The following is a 20087-nucleotide window of genomic DNA, read 5'->3' on the forward strand; positions in this document are numbered from 1 at the left end:
GTCAACAAGCTCACCGAAAATGTCAGCTTGTTGACTGTGCCATGAAACGTTGACCTTTATGGCAAAAATTAGTGCCACTAGATTTTGTCTTACTCATTACTGATACCAAAATACTTACTAGTTTACTAATTAGTTTTTTTTTTTTTTTTTAGCCTTCTTCAATAGTGCAACCTAATGTTGACCTCTTGTTAGTAACTACTAATTAAAGTTGCCTAAATCTCGTCTTTGACGCAGTTGGTAAAATGACGACAGTCTACAGAACAGTGGCGCTCTCAGCGTGCACGAGCCCACTCCAGCCTCTTCGTGCACGTGAGATTAGGCTGCTCTTAGCTGCCGGTGAGCGCGAGGACACCGGGGAGAGTGACGACACCCGCCGCCGCTGCCGCTTCTCCTCCGGGAAAATGTCAGTGACGACCCGAGAAGCTCGGAGCTAACGGACCGGGCGCGAACCGAACCGAGCCGAGCCGAGCCGAAGCGGCTGGATGTTCACTTTTAAAGTTTCACCTGGGACGGTTCTTTGGAGATAATAATAATAATAATAATAATTAAAAAAAATAAACACCGAGAGGGAGGTGTCAGCTGCCCACCACCTGTTTTGATTATTTTAGTCGTTTTTCTGGAGCCATGTTGTGGACACGGTGGCTCGTCCTGCTGCTTTGCTGGGGGGCCACCAGCTGCGAGCGGCGGGCGGAGGAGGGGGACGCGGCGCGGGGGGAGGTCAGGTCGGACCCCCGCAGGCAGCGCACCCCTCCGCCCGTGGAGCCGCTGGACTTCGGCTTTGTCCCCGCAGCTGTTTATGACACGCACGCTTATTACGAGCCTGGGACCATGGGCATCCTGTTCCACGTGGTCCACGCGTTTCTCTACGTTGTTCAACCAAACTCCTTCCCCACAGGTGAGGCCCTTCTCTGCTCCTCCTCAACTCTTTACTCCCAAACATAAACTTGTATTTATTTATTTATTTTATTGATAAAACTCCCTGCTTGGATATACAGTAAAGTATATTTCATGGCACAAATCATTCTCATATAAGTGAGCTGTGTTCTTTAGGGGCACAGTTTTATTAAAATACAATTAAAACAGAACAGTTAACACCTGAAGTAATTAGACTGTTAACTCATGTTAAGTTAACACAAGCAAAATCTAGAGTAAACTTTTTTTTTTTTTTTTTTACATGTTATTGACATTTTTATATATCAGGGTTCTGCAACCTGCGGCTCTGGGGCCACATGTGGCTCATTGGTCCTTGGCCTGCGGCTCCTTGAAGCTTTGACCAGACATAATAGAAAATGTAAAGTCGTTCGTTTTTATAACCACAGTAAAGAGAAATGGCAAGTTTTAGCAGTTTTTCTGCAAATGTTTTATTAAATTTAATTAGAGAAAATAATGATGATTAGCTTTAGCAACTTCGTTTACCCAATATCCGGCCTTAAAGTGGGATCGTTCTCTCAAATCCACCAGAAATTCTTTAGAATACCTTTAGGACAAGTTACCTATAATAAGTTGAGTAATTAATAGATGGATAGACCTAATTCAAGTTAAAATGCATACAAAAGTTGTTTTGAAATTAAAAACTTAATGTCACATTGACATAGCCAACAAAATTCCCTAATATTTAGATACACTTTAAATGTAATATGCTTTATTACTTTAAAGTGGAATACAATTTTTTTTTAATTTTTCTAAAATTTAAAAGGAAGACTCAAAAACCTGCAGAGTTTAGGGTTAAATTTTATTTGGTAAAATTGTTATGATCTTTTCCCCTTATTTTACATGAATGCAGTCTTTTCTTTAGCCCTAAAATGTAAAAATATTAATAAATGTTAAAGTTCATTATGTAATTTTTGTTTTCTAAAGTGGAAAAAAACTGTGGGGAAAAAAAAAAGTCATAGAAATTTGAAGTGGCCCATGAGCCACCAGTTGATAATCACTGATGTTGCAGGTTTTGCGGCTCTACATTTTGTTTCGTAAGTGAAGGGTAGAAATGGCTCTTTGGATCTAAAATGTTGCAGACCCCTGACATATATGCTTTAATCCACCTTTACACTTTCACATCACCTCAACTTCAAATCACTTTTTCATATGTTACAGTGTGGTCTTGAAATAAAAACACGCACCCATGTGGAAATCTCTGTTTCCCCCATGTTTCATGTGAGATTTAAAAAATACATTCATGTGATTGCATGTGGTTACATCCACTTATATGTGAAAAGCCTGGTGAACTAGAGGAGCAAAAACCTTGAACCAAGTTCAAATGAGCTCATTACAGATTGCAAGCAATACATCCTTGCTAAAGTTGGGTCATACTTATGATACGAACATGAATTACAATATATAGGATTGGAACGTGAATGAAATATGTTTAAATATGGGTGTGCGTGTAATAATGTTGCTTGTGTACCTTTTTTCCCCAGTATTTGTGATTGCAGGTGGCATATTTATAACAATGGTTGCCATAACTGACCAAGTCTTCAGATAATCTCCAGAAATCAAATTCAGTTTTAAAATGACCAGTAGTGTCGTGTTTTTTCCCCCAAAAAAATTATGGTAAAAGATAAAAACAGCAGGGACAAATTAGTTAAACAAACAGTAGCTAAGACTGTTTTGTCATATTTTAATAGACTTGTTTACTATATTGGTACATAAACCAGCTATGGTTAGGTTTAGGTTAATGTCAACAATGCAATGCTCAGGACGAGATGAACCGTCTTGACTCCAATACAAAAACAAGTTCGGATCAGGATTACATGCTATCACCTCACACGTTATAATTTGGTCAAACCATCGGTCATCCATCGGGTGTCCAACCCTGGTCCTCAAGGGCCACTATCCTGCATGTTTTACTGTTTCCTGCTCCAACGCACCCAATTCAGATGTAAAATTTCCTGTTCGCGTTCTATAGAAGCCTGTTAATCACTCGTTGAATCAAATGAGGTGTGTTAGAGCAGAGGAACATCTAAAACATGCAGGACTGTGGCCCTCAAGGACCAGCAATGGTTCCAAACTTGGAGATGGGACCCATAAAAAGGCTCCTATATTACTCAAAGATAACAGTAATAAGAAATAATTATAACAATCCATGAATAAACAGATGCTTTGTCTATAGTGAAGCTGTTCATTGTATTATATAGTTGATTCAAATTTCCTATTCTGGCTAATTGTTTCAACTGGAATGTTAAAGTAGTTTTTATTGGTACAAGTTTTAAAACTTGTTTGAGTCTAGTTAAACACCAGCAAGTGAAACACAATGTCTTGTATAATTAAGTACAACTCAAAAAAGTAATTGGTAAAAAGACATATCTGTCCATTTGATACATAATCTAATATCACTTTATTCAACCCAGATTACATTGATTTACTTTATGTATGTTGCTTTGAGTCAGCAGAACAAAATCTATATTATTGTGAAAAATATCTTCAATCCGTGCTGAGGTGCCATGTGTTAATATTTTCTTTACCATGAGGGGTCATTAGGCTGAAACCTCTGAGTATTGCTGCCATTTTTGCAAAACTAAATCTCAAAGCGCTACTGTACATCATATTCTAAACCAGTGGTTCCCAACCCTGGTCCTTGAGGAACACCATCCTGCATGGTTTAGTTGCTTCTCTGCTCCAACACACCTGATTTGAATGAACGGGTGATTAACAGGCTTCTGCAGAACTTGAGGAAGTAATTAAATCATTGAATCGGGTGTGTTAAAAAAGAAACAACTAAAACATGCAGGATGGTATTCCTCAAGGGCCAGGGTTGGGAACCCCTGCAAACAGCAAAGTCCAAAAAACGCTCAATACTTCAAACAAACTGTGGTTTGACAATTCTGCTGTGTGAGTGGAATTACACGTGTTTTTTATTCTCTGGTTTAGAAAATGAAAACTAACTGACGTGAACTCGTTCTAAAGCAGCTGCTCTGTCCATTAAAGCAGCCAGTGATGTTCTCGTTGAGTCCAGAGCCCAGTGTTATATGTGCAGATGAATGTGATCAATGTTAGGTCATACACTGAGTGATCAGCTGTGGAGCTCTGATGTGACCGAGAGGTGATCAGGTTCTTCACCTTCATGTTTGTCTGGAGTGCTGCTGTTTGTCCTCACAGCACCGTCACGTTTTTCCAGACAGAATTAATAAAAGTTGCTTGTTTTTGTTTTACGTGTAGAGCTGAGCGGTCACGTTGGAGGGTGGCATGGCGCGATAGGATTGAAGGTTTTAAGTTGCTGCCATTTTAGTGTCCAGAGTTACGAACGCTGGTTGGGTAATCAATTAGCAAATCAGTGATTAGAGGAGGCTTTCTCTGTCACCTGCATCGCTACATAATACCTTAATCCACTGGGCCATATGCTGCTGCCGCTGCTGCTGTGGACTTTCCAGGGGGATTCACTGCCCCACAGGTAGAGACCACCTGTGTCAGAAGTTAGCTCCCACATCACACGCTAAAGCCACACTTGCAATAAGTAAACAGGTGTCGTAATGACATGTGACACGGTTTAAAACTGCTTTGGATGTGTTGCAGATCAAACTCACCTTATCTGCCTGCTCCTTTGAGCCACTAACAAGCAAAACAAACTCGTATCATGTGATCAAGGCTGCAGTCAGGCAAAGATGTTACGAGCTGCCAGGCTTTATTTATCAATTAACTTTGGAGGAACATCATTAAAGCATGCGAATCTTAAGAAAATAACTATTACATACCTCATAGAAATGTACTTTTTAATTATATAAGTTTGTCCCTGATTTTTCCTAGCACTGTAAGTTGATTTTTTTGACCAGTGTGTTTTCAAATATGCAAAAATAGTCATATTCAAAAAAGACAAAGAGGAGATATATGGATTAGGGATGTGCGATATGGCATAAAATTCATATCACGATATGTATTGTGAAGGGTGGCAATAACGATATATATCACGATATGTTTTTAGTATTCAAAAAGCGTTCAATACAAAAAACAACTGGACTTTATTTGTAACAGAAGACGTTTCGCTCCTCATCCAAGGAGCTTTCTCAATTCAAAGAGCAGAGAGTGAGAGATTCAGGTTATAAGGCTGAGTGAGATAAGACACACACACACATAAGACACACACACACACACATATATGTAGATTGGCAGTTCACACCTAAAAACCTAAAAAGCTTTTTGAATTCATCATGTCCTGGATGACTGAGAATCTTCACCAGCATATGTTTTTAGTATAAAACTTGCAATAGGAATGGGAAAAAAAAGCATAGGTTGTCCTTTTGCCATTTATTTGTTGTCATTTATTTTGAAAACTGCTATACCACAAAATAATCTCAGTTAAGAAAATTCTACTATTAGGTCCAGAGAGTTTTTAAATAATAAACAAACCATGTATTAGGCTTCTTTCTTGTAGTGCAAAACAGTGCAAAACATATCAAATGGGGTTTTAGCCATATGTTTTAAACAAAAAAATATGTTGTTAACTCTTAACAGTTTCCAGTATTCTCACTTAAGAAATGAACAGCAACAGAGCAGCATTTTACACTGAAAACACTTCACCCTCCAACCCTCTAGTGGGCGTCTCCTTCCGTTTTAAGGAGAGCTGACACAAAATGGCGACCAGTTTCCTCTGTGGCTTTGACCAAAGGGTCTTGCAGTAAAATCACACAACACAGTGTTCTTTTCACAGATCAGAGAGCAGGTTTCTCTAAAGCTGACCAACAAATACTTTTAACTTTCGACAGGAAAAAAAAACACAAACTTTTGACAGAACACAGTGTTTTGCGCATGCGTCCGATTGCAGCAACACTTGTAGCTCCACTACTTAGCTCTCGAAGAAAATACTTTAACACCACTTACACACAGTTTTCAACTAAAAAAAGTAATGATTAAACTGACAACTCTGATTTTACATCAGACACAGCATTACTGCGGTTAGCCGGTAGAAGACAGATCTCTATCATAGGCTAAATGTCTATCGTTTCTACTGTGTACCGTATATATCGCGCATTCCTAATATGGATGCAGTTAGAGGACATGGAGGTAGTTGGAGTGAGGACAGAGGATGCAGAGGACACAGTGAGATGGAGGACGACTTGCCGTGGCAACCCCTGAAGTGGGAAAAGAAAAAGAAGAATCCTATAGCATATTCATACATACATCTCCTCCTACATGTCTCTGCGTGAGTGCAGTTACAGCGTGCACTCTCATGACATTATTGCATGCAGTGTTCCCTCAGTGAAGACTGAACTAGGCTAAAGGGCCTTCTCCTACTCCGCTCCTGTTTCCTGGAATATCTTTCAAAAAGACCTGAAGCTCTCGACCTTGACCTCTCTAAGTGGCTTCAAACATCTGTTAAGTTTCTGGCACAAACCAACGCAGACATGGTCCTGTTTTTAGTTTTCTAAATCGCCTTATAATCTAGCTGTTTTTTGCTACTATTCCTCTTGCTTGTCCTTTTGGTTGCTGTTTTGTTTTGATTTGTTAAAAAAAAAAAAGGAGAAAAAAAGAGAGAGAAACTTACATTTGTATACCTTTGCCTATTTTATGACTGTCTATTGTTGTTGTTGTTTTTCACTGTTGTTAAGAAATCAGGTCTCTCTTGTAAATGAGTCCCCGAGGCTCAGTGGAATTAACCTGTATAAATAAAGGTTGAATGAATATTCATCTTATTTTTTGCACTTTGAGTGTGCAGTCAGGCAGATGGTTTAGAGCTCTAATTATTGCAAAATGCATCAATTTAAGAATTGTTTTGTTCCTGTTCCGATCAGCGTTTGATAATCAATCTTTTTTATTTATTTGAGGTATTTTATTGATTTTTTTTAATTTTTTTAACATACATTTTTCACATCTGTATAGTTTTAATCAAATCACTTTATCAGTTTTCTGGTCACATAGTCTTAAATGTGCGCATTTATTGTTTAAATGTTATAAACAGGTAGTGTGCAGTTCACATTGAATTTCCCAACGGCGACACTAAAGCAGGTGTCTTTTGGTAGAGCTGTTGCCTCTCAGAGAGAACCAGTTTGACACGACTGTCAACAAGGAAGAGGGCCGGCAATGAAGGAGGGGGCGTGACAAAGAGACCATCTTAGCACCAACATAACTAGTTTGTTCCACTTTGGAGTAAGCTGTTGGGGGAAGAATCAGTTTTATTGTGCGTTTCCTTGACTGATGAAGCCTTCCGGATCGAAGGCGAAACATTTCAGCACAAAAAAAGAAACTGTCCAGATGACCTGACTGAAAAATGTTGGAGTGTATACCTGAATTATTGAGCATGGACTTCGTTGTCTCAGAGAGAAGTTTGCTGGATTAAATCTCAGCCAGGGCCTTTCTGGGTGGAGTTTGCATGTTCTCTCCGTGCGTGGGTTTTCTCTGGGTACTTCGGTTTCCTCCCACAGACCAAAAAACATGCATGTTAAACTGATTGGTAACTCTATAAATTGTTAGGTGTGAGTGAGAGAGTGAATGGTTATTTGTCTCTGTTTCCCTGTGATGGACTGTCCAGGGTGTCCCCCCACCCTCACACAGCTATTGCTGGATATGTTAAATGGACTGTACTTGTATAGCGCCTCTCTATCTGATCAAGACAAAGCGCTTTTCTCTACAATTTGTGCCCTCATTTATTCATTCATAAAGCACTCTGTACAAAGAGTAATCAGAGTTTTAGATTACATTCATACACAGATGTACACCAACACATAGGAGGCAATGAGGGGTTCAGTGTCTTGCCCAGGGACACTTTGGCATGTGACTGCTGGTGGGATCGAACCCCCAACTCTTCCATTGGAGGATGACTGCTCTAACTACTCAGCCACAGCCGCCCAATGGGCACCAGTGACTCGAAAAGGAAGAAGGGGGTTAAAGATAATAAGATAGGTGGATGGACATTAAATCATATTCTCTTCTATTCTTTTCCATCATATTCTAGTCTACAAGATTCTACTCTAGTCTAAGAAGATGAGACATTGTTTAAAACATAAATACAAACTGAATGCAATGATTTGCAAATTTCATAATACAGTACATTGTATCTACAATGGAACTTAATAAACATCAAATGTTTAAATGAAAAAATTGTACCATTTAAAAAAGCTCTCTTTAAATTTTGTGGCTGGTCGCCTCAGTTCCTAGAACTTTACAGACTGTTATTTTTGTAGAGTTAAGGACAGGGATGGTTCACACACACGCACGCACGCACGCACGCACGCACGCACACACACACACGCATGCACACACACACACACACACACACACACACACACACACACACACTGAATAATATACTCATTGACCGTATAGATTTCTTTGATGCTGTGATGTCCATTTAGATAAGATAAACTGAAAAATGGCAGAAATTACATCTTATTCTGGTTTGATTGAACTTGTAATAACCACATGGGAACAACATAAGCATTTAGAAATTTAAGTTAAAGGTGTAAATTAAAGTGTATGAAAAAAGATGGTGGCAGTGTTTGTTTAATTGGCCAAAATATATTTTAGTGGCAAATGCAATAAGGTCAGCTCTTTTGAACTAAAAAAAAGTTTAATGATAAATACACACACAAAGAAAAGTCTTGGAGAAAATTTAAAGAGGAATTATTTTGATGTGATAGAAAACAACATTTAAGATAATCTAAGAGATTTTGTATTTTGCAATGTTCTCATTAGTGTAGCATCACAGGCAAACAAGGATTTAGTTTTCATTACCTTAGAGTATGCAATTTGTATCTTTAAAAAAATCTCTTCTTGAAGTCGGTGCACGGTACTTTGCCACTTTTATGATGCGGCGAAAAGGGAAAAAATTAATACTGTTGTGAAATTGGTGGAATTTATAACTTCAGTAAACCCAGAACTTAGTCTGCCTAGTATGAAGGTTTTTCTGTGAACCAAAACAACAAACAAAAAAAACTGGTATATGTAAATATTAAAGCTTCTATCTAAACCGGGTTACTCTTACATTTAAATCAGAAACCAATTTTGGATCAGCTACAGATTCTTTGAGCTGAGCAGTTCACTCAATGAGGCTGAGGAGGCTCTGAGCAGGTGTCTTAAAGACACCGTCTCTCCTCTGTGGTCCACACTGCTCTCATCCACCTGGAGCAGAAGGACTCCTACGTCAATATGCTTTTTGTGGACTTCACATCTGCCTTCAACACCACGATTTCCGAGACCCTGATGGATAAACTCCTCACACTAGGACTAAGCCCCTCCCTTTTCAACTGGGTCCTAGACTTCTTAACCAACAGAACCCAGTCTGTGAGGATCCACAACTTCTCCTCCACCATAACCCTCAGCACTGGCTCCCCTCAGGGCTATGTGTTGAGCCTCCTCCCATTCACTCTGCTCACGTATGACTGTGCACCAGTGCAAAGCAGGCTGTCATATTGTAAAGTTTGCAGATGATACAGTGGTGGTGGGATGCATCACAAACAATGATGAGTCCAGCTACAGGCAGGATGTGGAACACCTGGAGAGCGGGTGCAGGAAGAACAACCTTCATCTCAATGTGAAAAAGACAAAGGAGATGGACGTGGACTTTAGAAGAAGCAAACACACCTGTCCCCCACCCACCCCCTGAACATAGGAGGATCTGAGGTGGAAGTGGTCTCCAGTACAAGTACTTGGGTGTGCACCTGAATGACAACCTCAGTTGGAACAACTGATCAAGAAAGTTCATCAGAGACTTTACTTCCTCAGACGGCTGAGACGAGCTGGTCTGGGAAGCTCAGTCCTCACCTCCTTCTACAGGTGTGCAGTGGAGAGCATCCTGTGCTCCAGCATCAACGTGTGGCATGGAGGCTGCACAGCTGCAGAAAGAAAAACTTTGCAGGGAGTGGTGAAGGCTGCACAGAAGTCTGTTGGAGTCAGTCTCCCCACCATCACAGACATTTACACCTCCAGATGCAGGAAGAGGGCCACCTGCATCATGAAAGACCCCACTCACCCAGCACACACACTTTTTGCCCCGCTTCTCTCAGGGAGGAGGTTGAGGAGCATTTTTTTTATTTTATTTTTTTTATTGTATGTATGTATGTATGTTTTATTTATTCATTTCATTTCATCCAAACAACAAATATAATACAATTTAAAGAAAAGAAAAAAGATATACAATCACCGAAATAAAATGAAAGGCAGCAGAAGAAGAATGAATTCTTATAATATCTGCCCCTTGTCCCCAAAATATATTCCAAACAAAATTACTATACAAAAGCAAGATGAATTAATAAAAAATTAAGAGCATTAAGTGTAGAACCACTAGACTGAGGAACAGCTTCTACCCTGAGGCTGTTCGACTCATAAATCCCTAAACAGGATAATCACTGTAAGGAAAAAAATGAAAAATCACTGTAATGCCACTTTAATTGGTGATATGTAACTGATCTGTGCTGCTGATTATCAATGCTGCTGATCACTTGTCTTTAAGCTGCTGTATTCATACCCATGTTCTCACTACAGGCGCATGTTCAGGCTGCTTTTTAATATACCATATTATATTACATTATTATTGTTTAGCGTATATCTTAGATCCTCGTATACTTTTTCTTTTTATACTTTATATTTTGCTATTTTTGGATGTAACTGTACACAATTTCGTTCTACCTCATGTGCCACATGTAATGCCAATGACAATAAAGAAATTTGAACTTGAACTTAATTAGACCATGTAGGAGACATTTTGTAAAACTAAGAGATAAAGTTAGAGGGGCCAGACTGAGATGGTTTGGACATGTTTAGAGGAAGGACAGTGGGTATATTGGTAGAAGGATGTTAACAATACAGCTGCCAGGAAAAATATAAAGGAAATACAGTATATGGATACAGTTAAAGAGAAAATGGAAGTCTCATAATTGCTGGTCTATAGAATGCACCCGAATATAAACCGCGAACACTAAATAAAAACAATTTTTTACATATATAAGTTGTGGGTGTTCACGTTATAACATGAATGGCAGCATACAGGTACTGAGAGATATGTGCAGCTCTTGTAGAAGTAGATCAAGAATCAACCACCAGATGTTTTATTGTCTTTATTTTACTGTTCAACACGCAGACAGAGTGAACCCCACAGGTCGTCATGCCAACTACCTCCCACTACCACTCATGGTTAGGCTACTGAATGGCTCAACACAAAAAAAACACATAATGAACACATAACTAGGCTAACAAGAACAGACTAATCACTAAAAGAACAATGCTAAACAACTAACCGAAATTATTAACACTGAACATAAAATCTACCCATAATCCCTCTCTGAGGCCATGTGACTGACGGTCAACCACAGCAGAATACATCCAGTAAATGTTTTCTTCTGAACAGTGCCGGTAACATGGCTGGTAAAAAAAAAAAAGTAGCCTACCTGGAAGTTATTGATTGCTATATTCCTCCTGCTCCAAGCTGTCCTCCTGCTCTGTGAGCATGTGAGACTCACATAATCATTTCGGATAGCTGTTTAGCGTTGTTCTTTTTGGTGATTAGTAGGCCTGTAACAATAACAAATTTTGCTGGAAGATTGTCTCTGAAATTATTGCAATAAACAATAATATTGTTTGAAATTTTACAATAATTAGTAACTATTGTCAAATTTAAGAAGAAACGTTGGTTAATTTTTGTGTGTAGTATCTTTTTTGACCACTGGATGGCAGTATAAGAATGAACCGAAGGATGGATAGTGAGGGAGCGAGCAGCATGTCTCTTTAAGAAAAATGGGAGGGAGGCCCCTTGACATGACATGGGCTGTCTCTCCTTCCAGCTTTTCAGTTCTCAAAATGGATCCAGGAATTCTCTTCAGTATCAGGTCTAAAAATGAATCTTAATAAATCTGTTCTGTTCCCACTAAAAGACTGCACACTTTCTGAAATTAATGATATTCCTGTCAAAGAGCAATTTACATACTTAGGAGTGAATATTGAAAAGAATCAAAATTTGCGTAGCAGCTCAAACTTTGGCCCTATTATACAACAAATAACAACAAAATTTAACATGTGGCTAATGAGGGACCTGTCATTAAATGGTAGGGTACTACTGTCAAAAACTGAAGGAATATCTAGATCTGTATATACTTCCTTATCATTAGAGATGCCAAAAGATGTATGCAAAAAATTAGATAAAACATTATTTGACTTTATATGGAAACATAAATGCCATTACTTAAAAAAAGATATTCTCTGTAATAATAAAACATTTGGAGGTCTAGATGTCCTAAGTTTTGAAATGCTAAATAATTCCTTTAAAATTAAATGGTTAACTAACTTATTAAAAGGAAAAGATACGCTTTGGAACACTTTCCCCAACCATATTTTTAAGCGGATAGGAGGAATCCAATTTTTATTAAAATGTGATTATAAAATTGAAAAATTACCTATTAAGTTATCGAGATTTCACCAACAAGCTCTCCTGTCTTGGAAACTTGCCTACAAACACAACTTCTCCCCAACTACATATTGCATTTGGAACAATGGGAATATTTTATATAAGAACAAGTCGCTTTACTACAAAAATTGGATGGAAAATGGAATTATGCTCGTACAACAACTATTAAATGATAATGGAACCTTTATGACATACACTGAATTTCTGATTAGACTTAAAATTCCTGTAACACCTAAAGAGTATGCTGTAGTTTTTGATGCTCTACCAAAATCTATGAGGCAGCTCTTCAAAGGAACAAAAGTGAACAATTTGCCTAGAGACCAAATTAGAAGCCCCGTAATGCTGGATGGAATTGATGTAACAAAAAAAAACATGCTCCAACAAACTCATAAGAACTTGTCTGCAGAAGATCACTCTGCCTCCTGGTAGATTTTTCTGGTCTTCCATATTTGAAGGAGTTAACTGGAAGCAGATGTGGTTAAATGGGGAAAAATTTTGCATAACAAACAAAGTTAAAGAGGTTTCATATAAAATTATTCATAATGTATATCCTGTTAAAAAAACACTGGAAAGATTTAAACTTGACATTGACTATTCTTGTACATTCTGTGAACTACACATAGAAACTATTTCTCATTTATTCTATCAATGTGTTCATACAATCTCATTCTGGAGAGATGTGCAACAATTCATACAGCAAAAAACTGGACAAATAATTCAGCTTACAGAGAAAGACATTATACTATGCTTTGAAGACAAAGGCACGAATAAAGACTTATTGCACTTCACCCAACTTCTACTTCTCCTGGGAAAGTTTCACATTCACAAGAAAAAATGGTCCAACTCCAAACCAAACATAACCCATTTCAGCAAAGAACTTCTTCAATACATCACCTCAATTAATGGACTGGAAAACCAAAAGGCAATGAAAACCATCTCAACTCTGGAAAAGCTTAATGTGAATTTAAACTCTGTATAAATTGTGAATTTAAACTCTGTATAAATTGTAAATATAATTTCATGGTTTTTTATGTTTTGTACTAGAATATTATCTCTTTTACATTAATATCTATACCCCTGGCAAACAGATGTTTGTAATGTGTGATTAAAATCTTTAATAAAAAAAAAAAAAAAAAGTTCTCAAAATGGAGGACGCTCTGTATGGTTAGAACTCTTTAGCATAGTATTTTTCACACAAAACTTTTAAGTAAAAATCAGTAAACAAGTTCTCAGCTTTCATTTACCCTTTACAGGTAGTCTCATTGAGCCACGAAAACTCATTTTCAAGAGAGACCTGTTTAGGGAGCAGATGGGGGTTAAGGGTCTTGCGCATGGGCCCAGAGTGGGGCGAAAGAGGGTGGGGGCAGGTGTGGGTGCTTCTTTTTGCAGAGAAAAACAACTTTTTAGACAAAGGCACGGGTTTCAACCGTGAATTTTGGAGCTTCGACAAGACGGAGGTTGTTTCCCCGAGGTCGGCCTGTTAGCTTAGCTCGTAGCTTAGCTTCTCAGCTTAGCTGCTTTTAACAATCCAAAAACACAATTTTGGATGGTTAAACCAGATTTTAAAAAGAAAAGAGAAAGGGAGGGGTGAGCCTTTTGTCATCCAGTGTCTTCAGTAGAAAGAGAAAGACATGAAGAAATTATAAAGTCGATAAATAAAACTTGGGTTGATAATTTTCATTCATCATGCAATTAATTTATTTATTGTTTATCGCGACAAGCCTACTGATTAGTCTGTTCTTGTTAGCCTAATTTATGTGTTCATTATGTATTAGTTTGTGTTAGGCCATTCAGTAGAGTAACCATGAGTCAGGGAGGTAGTTGTCATGAAGAACTGTGGGGTTCACTCTCATATGTGTATCACGAGGACCCCCCCCCCCCCCCCCCCCAAGAGTACTGGGCAGCAGGTGTAATGGGCAGCTATGTAAGCACCCAGGTGTGACAAAGCTAAATGCTTTTGGTGGCAGGAAGCTCATTAGCTCGTCAAAAAATAAAATCCATAAATTAGCTGCAGCATTGTATAATCCGCAGGGTTCAAAGCCTGCGGAAAAAAGTAGCGGCTTATAGACCGACATTTACGGTAGTAGGACAGAGAGATGGAGGAGGATGACTCGCTATTGCGGCCCCTGAAGTGGGAATAAAAGTCTGTTTTGATCAGGGATTCCCAAACTTTTCAGCCTTTGACCCATAAAACAAAGGTCATGAAGACTCGTGTATATTTACATTTTTGCTATTAGATTATCTGATATTTGTCTTTGCTACGTGGGAGAAATTATACTATGCAGTTGCTACTGTAAGTGTACGTGTGAGCTGAGCTGTGCTGATGTATTTGTCATAAAATTATAGTACAAGCACAATCACCACTGAGATATTAACAATACTGACTTTCCGCTCTTGTGAATTGCTCACTGTTTGTTCCCAGCCTATAAAGTGGCAGATTGAGGGAGTCGCTCAACTTGGTGCTCATGAACAGTGAGGCGTACGTGTAATGGTCAGGGTTTTACAGACGTCCAAGTCTTCCAGTCAGAAGCAGAAAGGATCCAAATAATTAAAGAATACAGTCTTAAAATTGTGTGTGAAACTCTGACATTAACAGCAAAAAAAAAAAAACAACTAGTTCTGTTCTTCCAAATGATCCCAACCCATTAGGCTACATTAAATCGCTCAGTCGGTCAGATCTTGTAATCCTGAGGTTGCAGGTTCGAGCCCAGGTTGTGTCAGGAAGGGCATCTGGTGTAAAATAATCACCAGATTTGAGAGTTTGCTTGCTGTGGCGACCCCTGAAGAAGGGAGCAGCTGAAATAAACCCCTTCATAATAAGGGTTTCAGCCTCTGAATTTTAAGCTGTCAAAAGCCCCACTGATTATGGTGATGGTGTGCTTAACTAAGAAATACATCTTTATCGTTCTTTGGCTTAAAGTAAAATTTACAAGCATAATCAAATCCATGCTTTATGCACAATGTTGCTCTTTTGAAACTCAGCACACCTGAAATTCTTCATATGAACACTGTATTTTGTGACCATGCAGTAGCATTTTCCCTCTGATGCTGAATAAATTGACATAAGTGAGCAAATTAATTGTATAAATATTAATAAGTATGGTTGCAGCTCTGCTGACCTCGCCAGAGGTTTTGTTATTGCTGAGTTCAGGTTAGGACTGAAAAAAAGAAGATTAAACTATAGGTGAGCGAAAGATGGCACTTCAAATTGTGGCAATTTTGTCAAAATAATTGTCACAAACTCCCCCCAAAATCTCTGTCAATCTAATGAAATTAACAGTTTTTTAGCTTTCAGTCGAGCAGCTCAAATCCCACCAAATTCTCCGGAGGAGGAGCACGAGTCCCGTGATATCTGCCTGACTAAGAGCAGACAATAAAACACATTAATAATGCAGCGTTTTTCAGAGTCTGATCATCAGAGTGATGTGCTGGCAGAGGATAATTGCTGTGATGGAGCCGAGATTAATTTATTTGAGTTTTGTTTTTTTTAAACATTGCCACCATGTGGAAAAAAAATAGAAACATGTGAGTTGTTTTAAATATATATGATCAGCAACAACCATTTGAATTCATATGGGTATGGATATCTTTTACTGTGGAAGGGCGTTCTAGCATCTTTCACTAAGCGGGGAAACTGTCTTATCCACTGGATACACAGGGTGGATTAGAGGATTTACATGCACTGGGCTAATGCTAACGTGGGGCTGCTACCAGCACTACAGATGGCACAGCCACACACGGGTGTGCAAACACGTCTGCGTGCTCTCAAAGTGGGTCATATTCTGGTGTTTTTCTGCTTGTTTTAATTACTGTGATTGGTTGTGGACATGCTGTTGATCCAGAAGGAAACTCCAATTAAAACTCGTGTAAAACGAAGTTATTAAACTTTAGTGTTTAATGTATGGAGTTTTATAAAATTTGCATTTTTGCATCTTTTTGTAGATGTGTTCATATTTGGTAAACTTTTTATGCATTCTTTTTTTTTTTAATTTTTTTTTATATAAAGGATGGCAAAAAACAACAACTTACAGTCAAATTGATCGTTTAGTTCATTAAAAAATGACAGACTGATTAATTAAAAACATCACTGATGGTCTCTGGCTTCTATGTTGTGCTGAAATACAAACATTTGGTGCAAAATGGTAAAAAGAAGCTCTTAATGCTGGTGGTTTTACTCCAACTCATAGTTGTACAGTTTTCTTTTGCTCTTGGTACATTAAAAAAATATACTGAGTTTTTTGTTTGTTTGTTTGTTTTAACAACCAGTAAACATTGCAGTGAACAATGTTGAAAACAACATAACTATACTTTTGTGAATTTGATGTAACACAGCACAGTTTTATTTTCAAATAGGAAGATTATGAACTAAAAAATAAAAACCTGATTCATGCTCAATAATCCATCCTTCCATTATCTTTTACCGCTTCTTCCTTTTTGGATCGTGCTGTCACTGGTGCCCATATCCAGCCATCACTGTGTGAGAAGTGAGGGACACCCTGGACAGGTCTCCAGTTCATCACAGGGACACATAGAGACAAATGAGACAAACAACCTCTCACTCACACCTAGGGACAATTTAGAGTTACCATTCAGACTAACATGCATGTTTTTGGTCTGTGGGAGGAAACCCACTCATGCACAGAGAGAACATGCAAACTCCACCCAGAAAGACCCCCGGACCGGGATTTGAACCAGGGACCTGCTCGCTGAGAGGCAGCAGCTCTACCAGTTGCGCCACCGTGCTGCCCGCTCAATAATCCAGGTAGAAAAATCCAACAAAGTTAAGTCTGGTCCTCTGGACGGTTTCTTTGTGTTGAAACGTTTCGTCTTTCATCCTAAAGCTTCACATAGATGAAACGTTTCAATAAACAGAAACCGTCCAGAGGACCAGACTTAACTTCGTTGGATTTTTCTACCTGGATTATTGAGCATGAAACAGGATGTTTTGAACCACTTTGACCATGACTGCCTCAAATGAGTCGGCGGGGGAGAGGGCGAACAAACCATCTGAGCTCCGTCAAACTGGTTGACCCACTATGTGAAGGTGCTACTTATAAGACTGAGTTTGTTGGGTTCCTTGGACTGATGAAGTCTTTTGGATGAAAGACAAATCATTAAAAAAAATAAACCATCCAGAGGACCTGACTTAAAAAATAAAAAGTTTGTGCTTTTATTAATTAAAACATTTTTTAAATATATTTTTATCTTTACCACATACTTTTCTCCACAAATTCAATTTTCACCACAAGCCATCCATCCATTATCTTTTACCCGCTTCTTCCTTTTCGGGTCACGGGTGTCACTGGTGCCCATGTCCAGCAGTCACTGCGAGAGGCAGGGGACACCCTGGACATGTCTCCAGTCCATCACAGGGACACATATAGAGACAAATGAGACCATCATTCACTCTCTCACTCACACCTAGGGACAATTTAGAGTTACCAATCAGACTAACATGCATGTTTTTGGTCTGTGTGAGGAAACTGGAGTACCCGGAGAAAACCCACAAATGCATGGAGAGAATCCTCAAACTCCACCCAGAAAGGTCCCCAGCCGGGATTCGATCCGGCGACCTCACTGAGAGGTGGAAGCTCTACCAACTGCGCCACCATGCCGCTTCAGCATAAGCCTTTTTTTTTTTAATGAAATAGTTGCTGCTAAGAATTGGCTAACAGTTACTACTAATAAATAATTACTACCCAATCCCAAATAACCCTTTTACTTGTTTTTATTTGAATAAATGTTGTCAGATGTACACTGATCCTGACTACCCTTGCAGCTCGTCTCCTTTATTGAACAAGCTCCTAATGAATTTACTGTCAATGTAACTCAATGTTAAATGTCAGCGTAATGCTACAGTAGCATTACTCATGTGCCTCATCAGGAACTACAAATTACACTCCTCTCAAGTAGTACTGAAAAAGTAATACCAATTCATGTACTTTTTGGTTTGGGTTTGACATCAAAAGATGAATATGGGACAAGAAAACAAAATTTCATCTTTTATTTTGTTTACACCTGTATTGGATACGGAATTTCGAAGATGGCATTATTTGTAATGAAACACCAGATTGTTAGATTAGCTAAAGTATTGAAACAGCCTGATTCAAGATGGCTACACACTCAGTGCATAACATCTTGCACTATCGCATGAAATTGCATGTAGTTATTTAAACTGTTTCTTGCTAGGCCTGTAACTGAACAGTCACGTTGTACATTAAATGTATCATGCAGTATTACGGATAAAGATATTTTCCCTCAGATAAAACACAAGCCTGCTCATCAGCTTCAAGTAACACCTTTACTGGTCATCTTTCCTGTTTTTGTCATGAATGCAGCTCAAAAAATGGTTGAAAAAAGAAATGAAGGTAGAGTTTACTTCTAGTTAACAGATCCACATGTTTAAACCTTTATCATAGCAGAGCCAGTGTCTTACATCTTTAATCTGTCCATAAGCCAAAATACCTTTCCAAATGCTTGGAAAATAGCTTTTGTTCTACCTTTACTGAAGAGAGGAGACCCCACTTTATTGAACAACTATCAGCCAATCTCTAAACTCTGTATTCTAGCCTAGGTTTTAGAATAATAGGTAAATATTCAAGTCAAGAAGTATTTGGATTCTTTTAACATCTTACCTCTTCATCAATTTGGTTTCAGGAAACAACACAGCACAATGACTGCTTTGCTGAAGGTTCTTAATGACGTTGTTGAAGCTTTGGATGCTAAGGATTATTGTGCTGAACTTTTCTTAGACCTGTCTAAAGCTTTTGATGCTGTAGATCATGACATATTATGTCATAAACTCTCAGAAATTGGTTTCTCAGATCACACTTTGGTTGGTTCTCTAATTATCTCTCAGATCGGAGGCAATGTGTTCAATATAACGGTACTTCTTCCATCTATCTAAAAGTCAACAGTGGTGTACCACAAGGCTCAGTCTTAAGACCCACCCTCTTCATAATCTACTTAAGTAATGGAGGTCAGATCATCCCTGATGCATCCTTACATTTCTATGTCGATGATACAGTTATTTAATTGTCAGCTAGAACAGTTGCTAAGGTTTATTCATCTTTTACAGTCTACATTCGACATCATCCAGTCAGATTTGTTCCATCTCAAACTGGTGCTAAATGCTGATAAAACTAAAGGGATGTTATTTTCAAACAGGAAGTCGGTACTAGTAGGTCTTCCTTCCATTTTATCTTCGAATGGTGACCCTATTGAGTTTGCCGATTCTTACATCCTTGGGTATCTTGGTCGACTCACATCTCTCTTTTAAGTCTCATGTCGAAAAGTTGGTAAAGAAACTGAAAATAAAATTTGGTTTCTTTTTCAGAAAAAAAATCCTGTTTAACTGTGAATGTTAGGAAATGCCTTGTAACTGCATCTTTCCTTCCCTCCATTGACTATGGTGACATTATTTACATGAACGCTCCTGCAAGCACCCTGCAGATGTTGGATGCTGTCTGTCATGGTGCACTGGGATTCTAAGAAGAATAGAATCCCTAGAATTTCTGGTCTCCTAATGGAGGCGTGGGTTTGAATCCCACTCCTGACACCATGTTATGTCTTCTACTAACGTGTGAAGGCGTTAGGATGGACGAGATGAGACCGTGTGGCGTTATAGCTGAACCACCATCTTTATTTTCTTGCTTTGTATTGCAAATCAGGTTAATACCAATGCAGGCAACTCAAATACTGTCCTCTACAGGCCATGAGTGTATAACATACATCACAACCACTCTAAGGGATTTTAAAAACAACT

General features: G+C 38.6%; 1 protein-coding gene across 1 annotated transcript in view; it reads left to right on the forward strand.

Moving 5' to 3' along the window:
• Positions 1-295: 295 nt before the first annotated feature.
• The window catches only part of prom1b (prominin 1 b), a gene marked incomplete in the record, with an annotated part of 38979 nt that continues 19187 nt past the window's right edge, over positions 296-20087 (forward strand). Inside the window, 1 exon segment of the mRNA XM_037689839.1 lies at positions 296-895. Within this exon segment, the coding sequence (XP_037545767.1) occupies positions 625-895 (271 nt within the window).

The sequence above is a fragment of the Nematolebias whitei genome, chromosome 16, assembly GCF_014905685.2.
Source record: "Nematolebias whitei isolate Nwh7 chromosome 16, NemWhi1, whole genome shotgun sequence".
Lineage (NCBI taxonomy): Eukaryota > Metazoa > Chordata > Actinopteri > Cyprinodontiformes > Rivulidae > Nematolebias > Nematolebias whitei.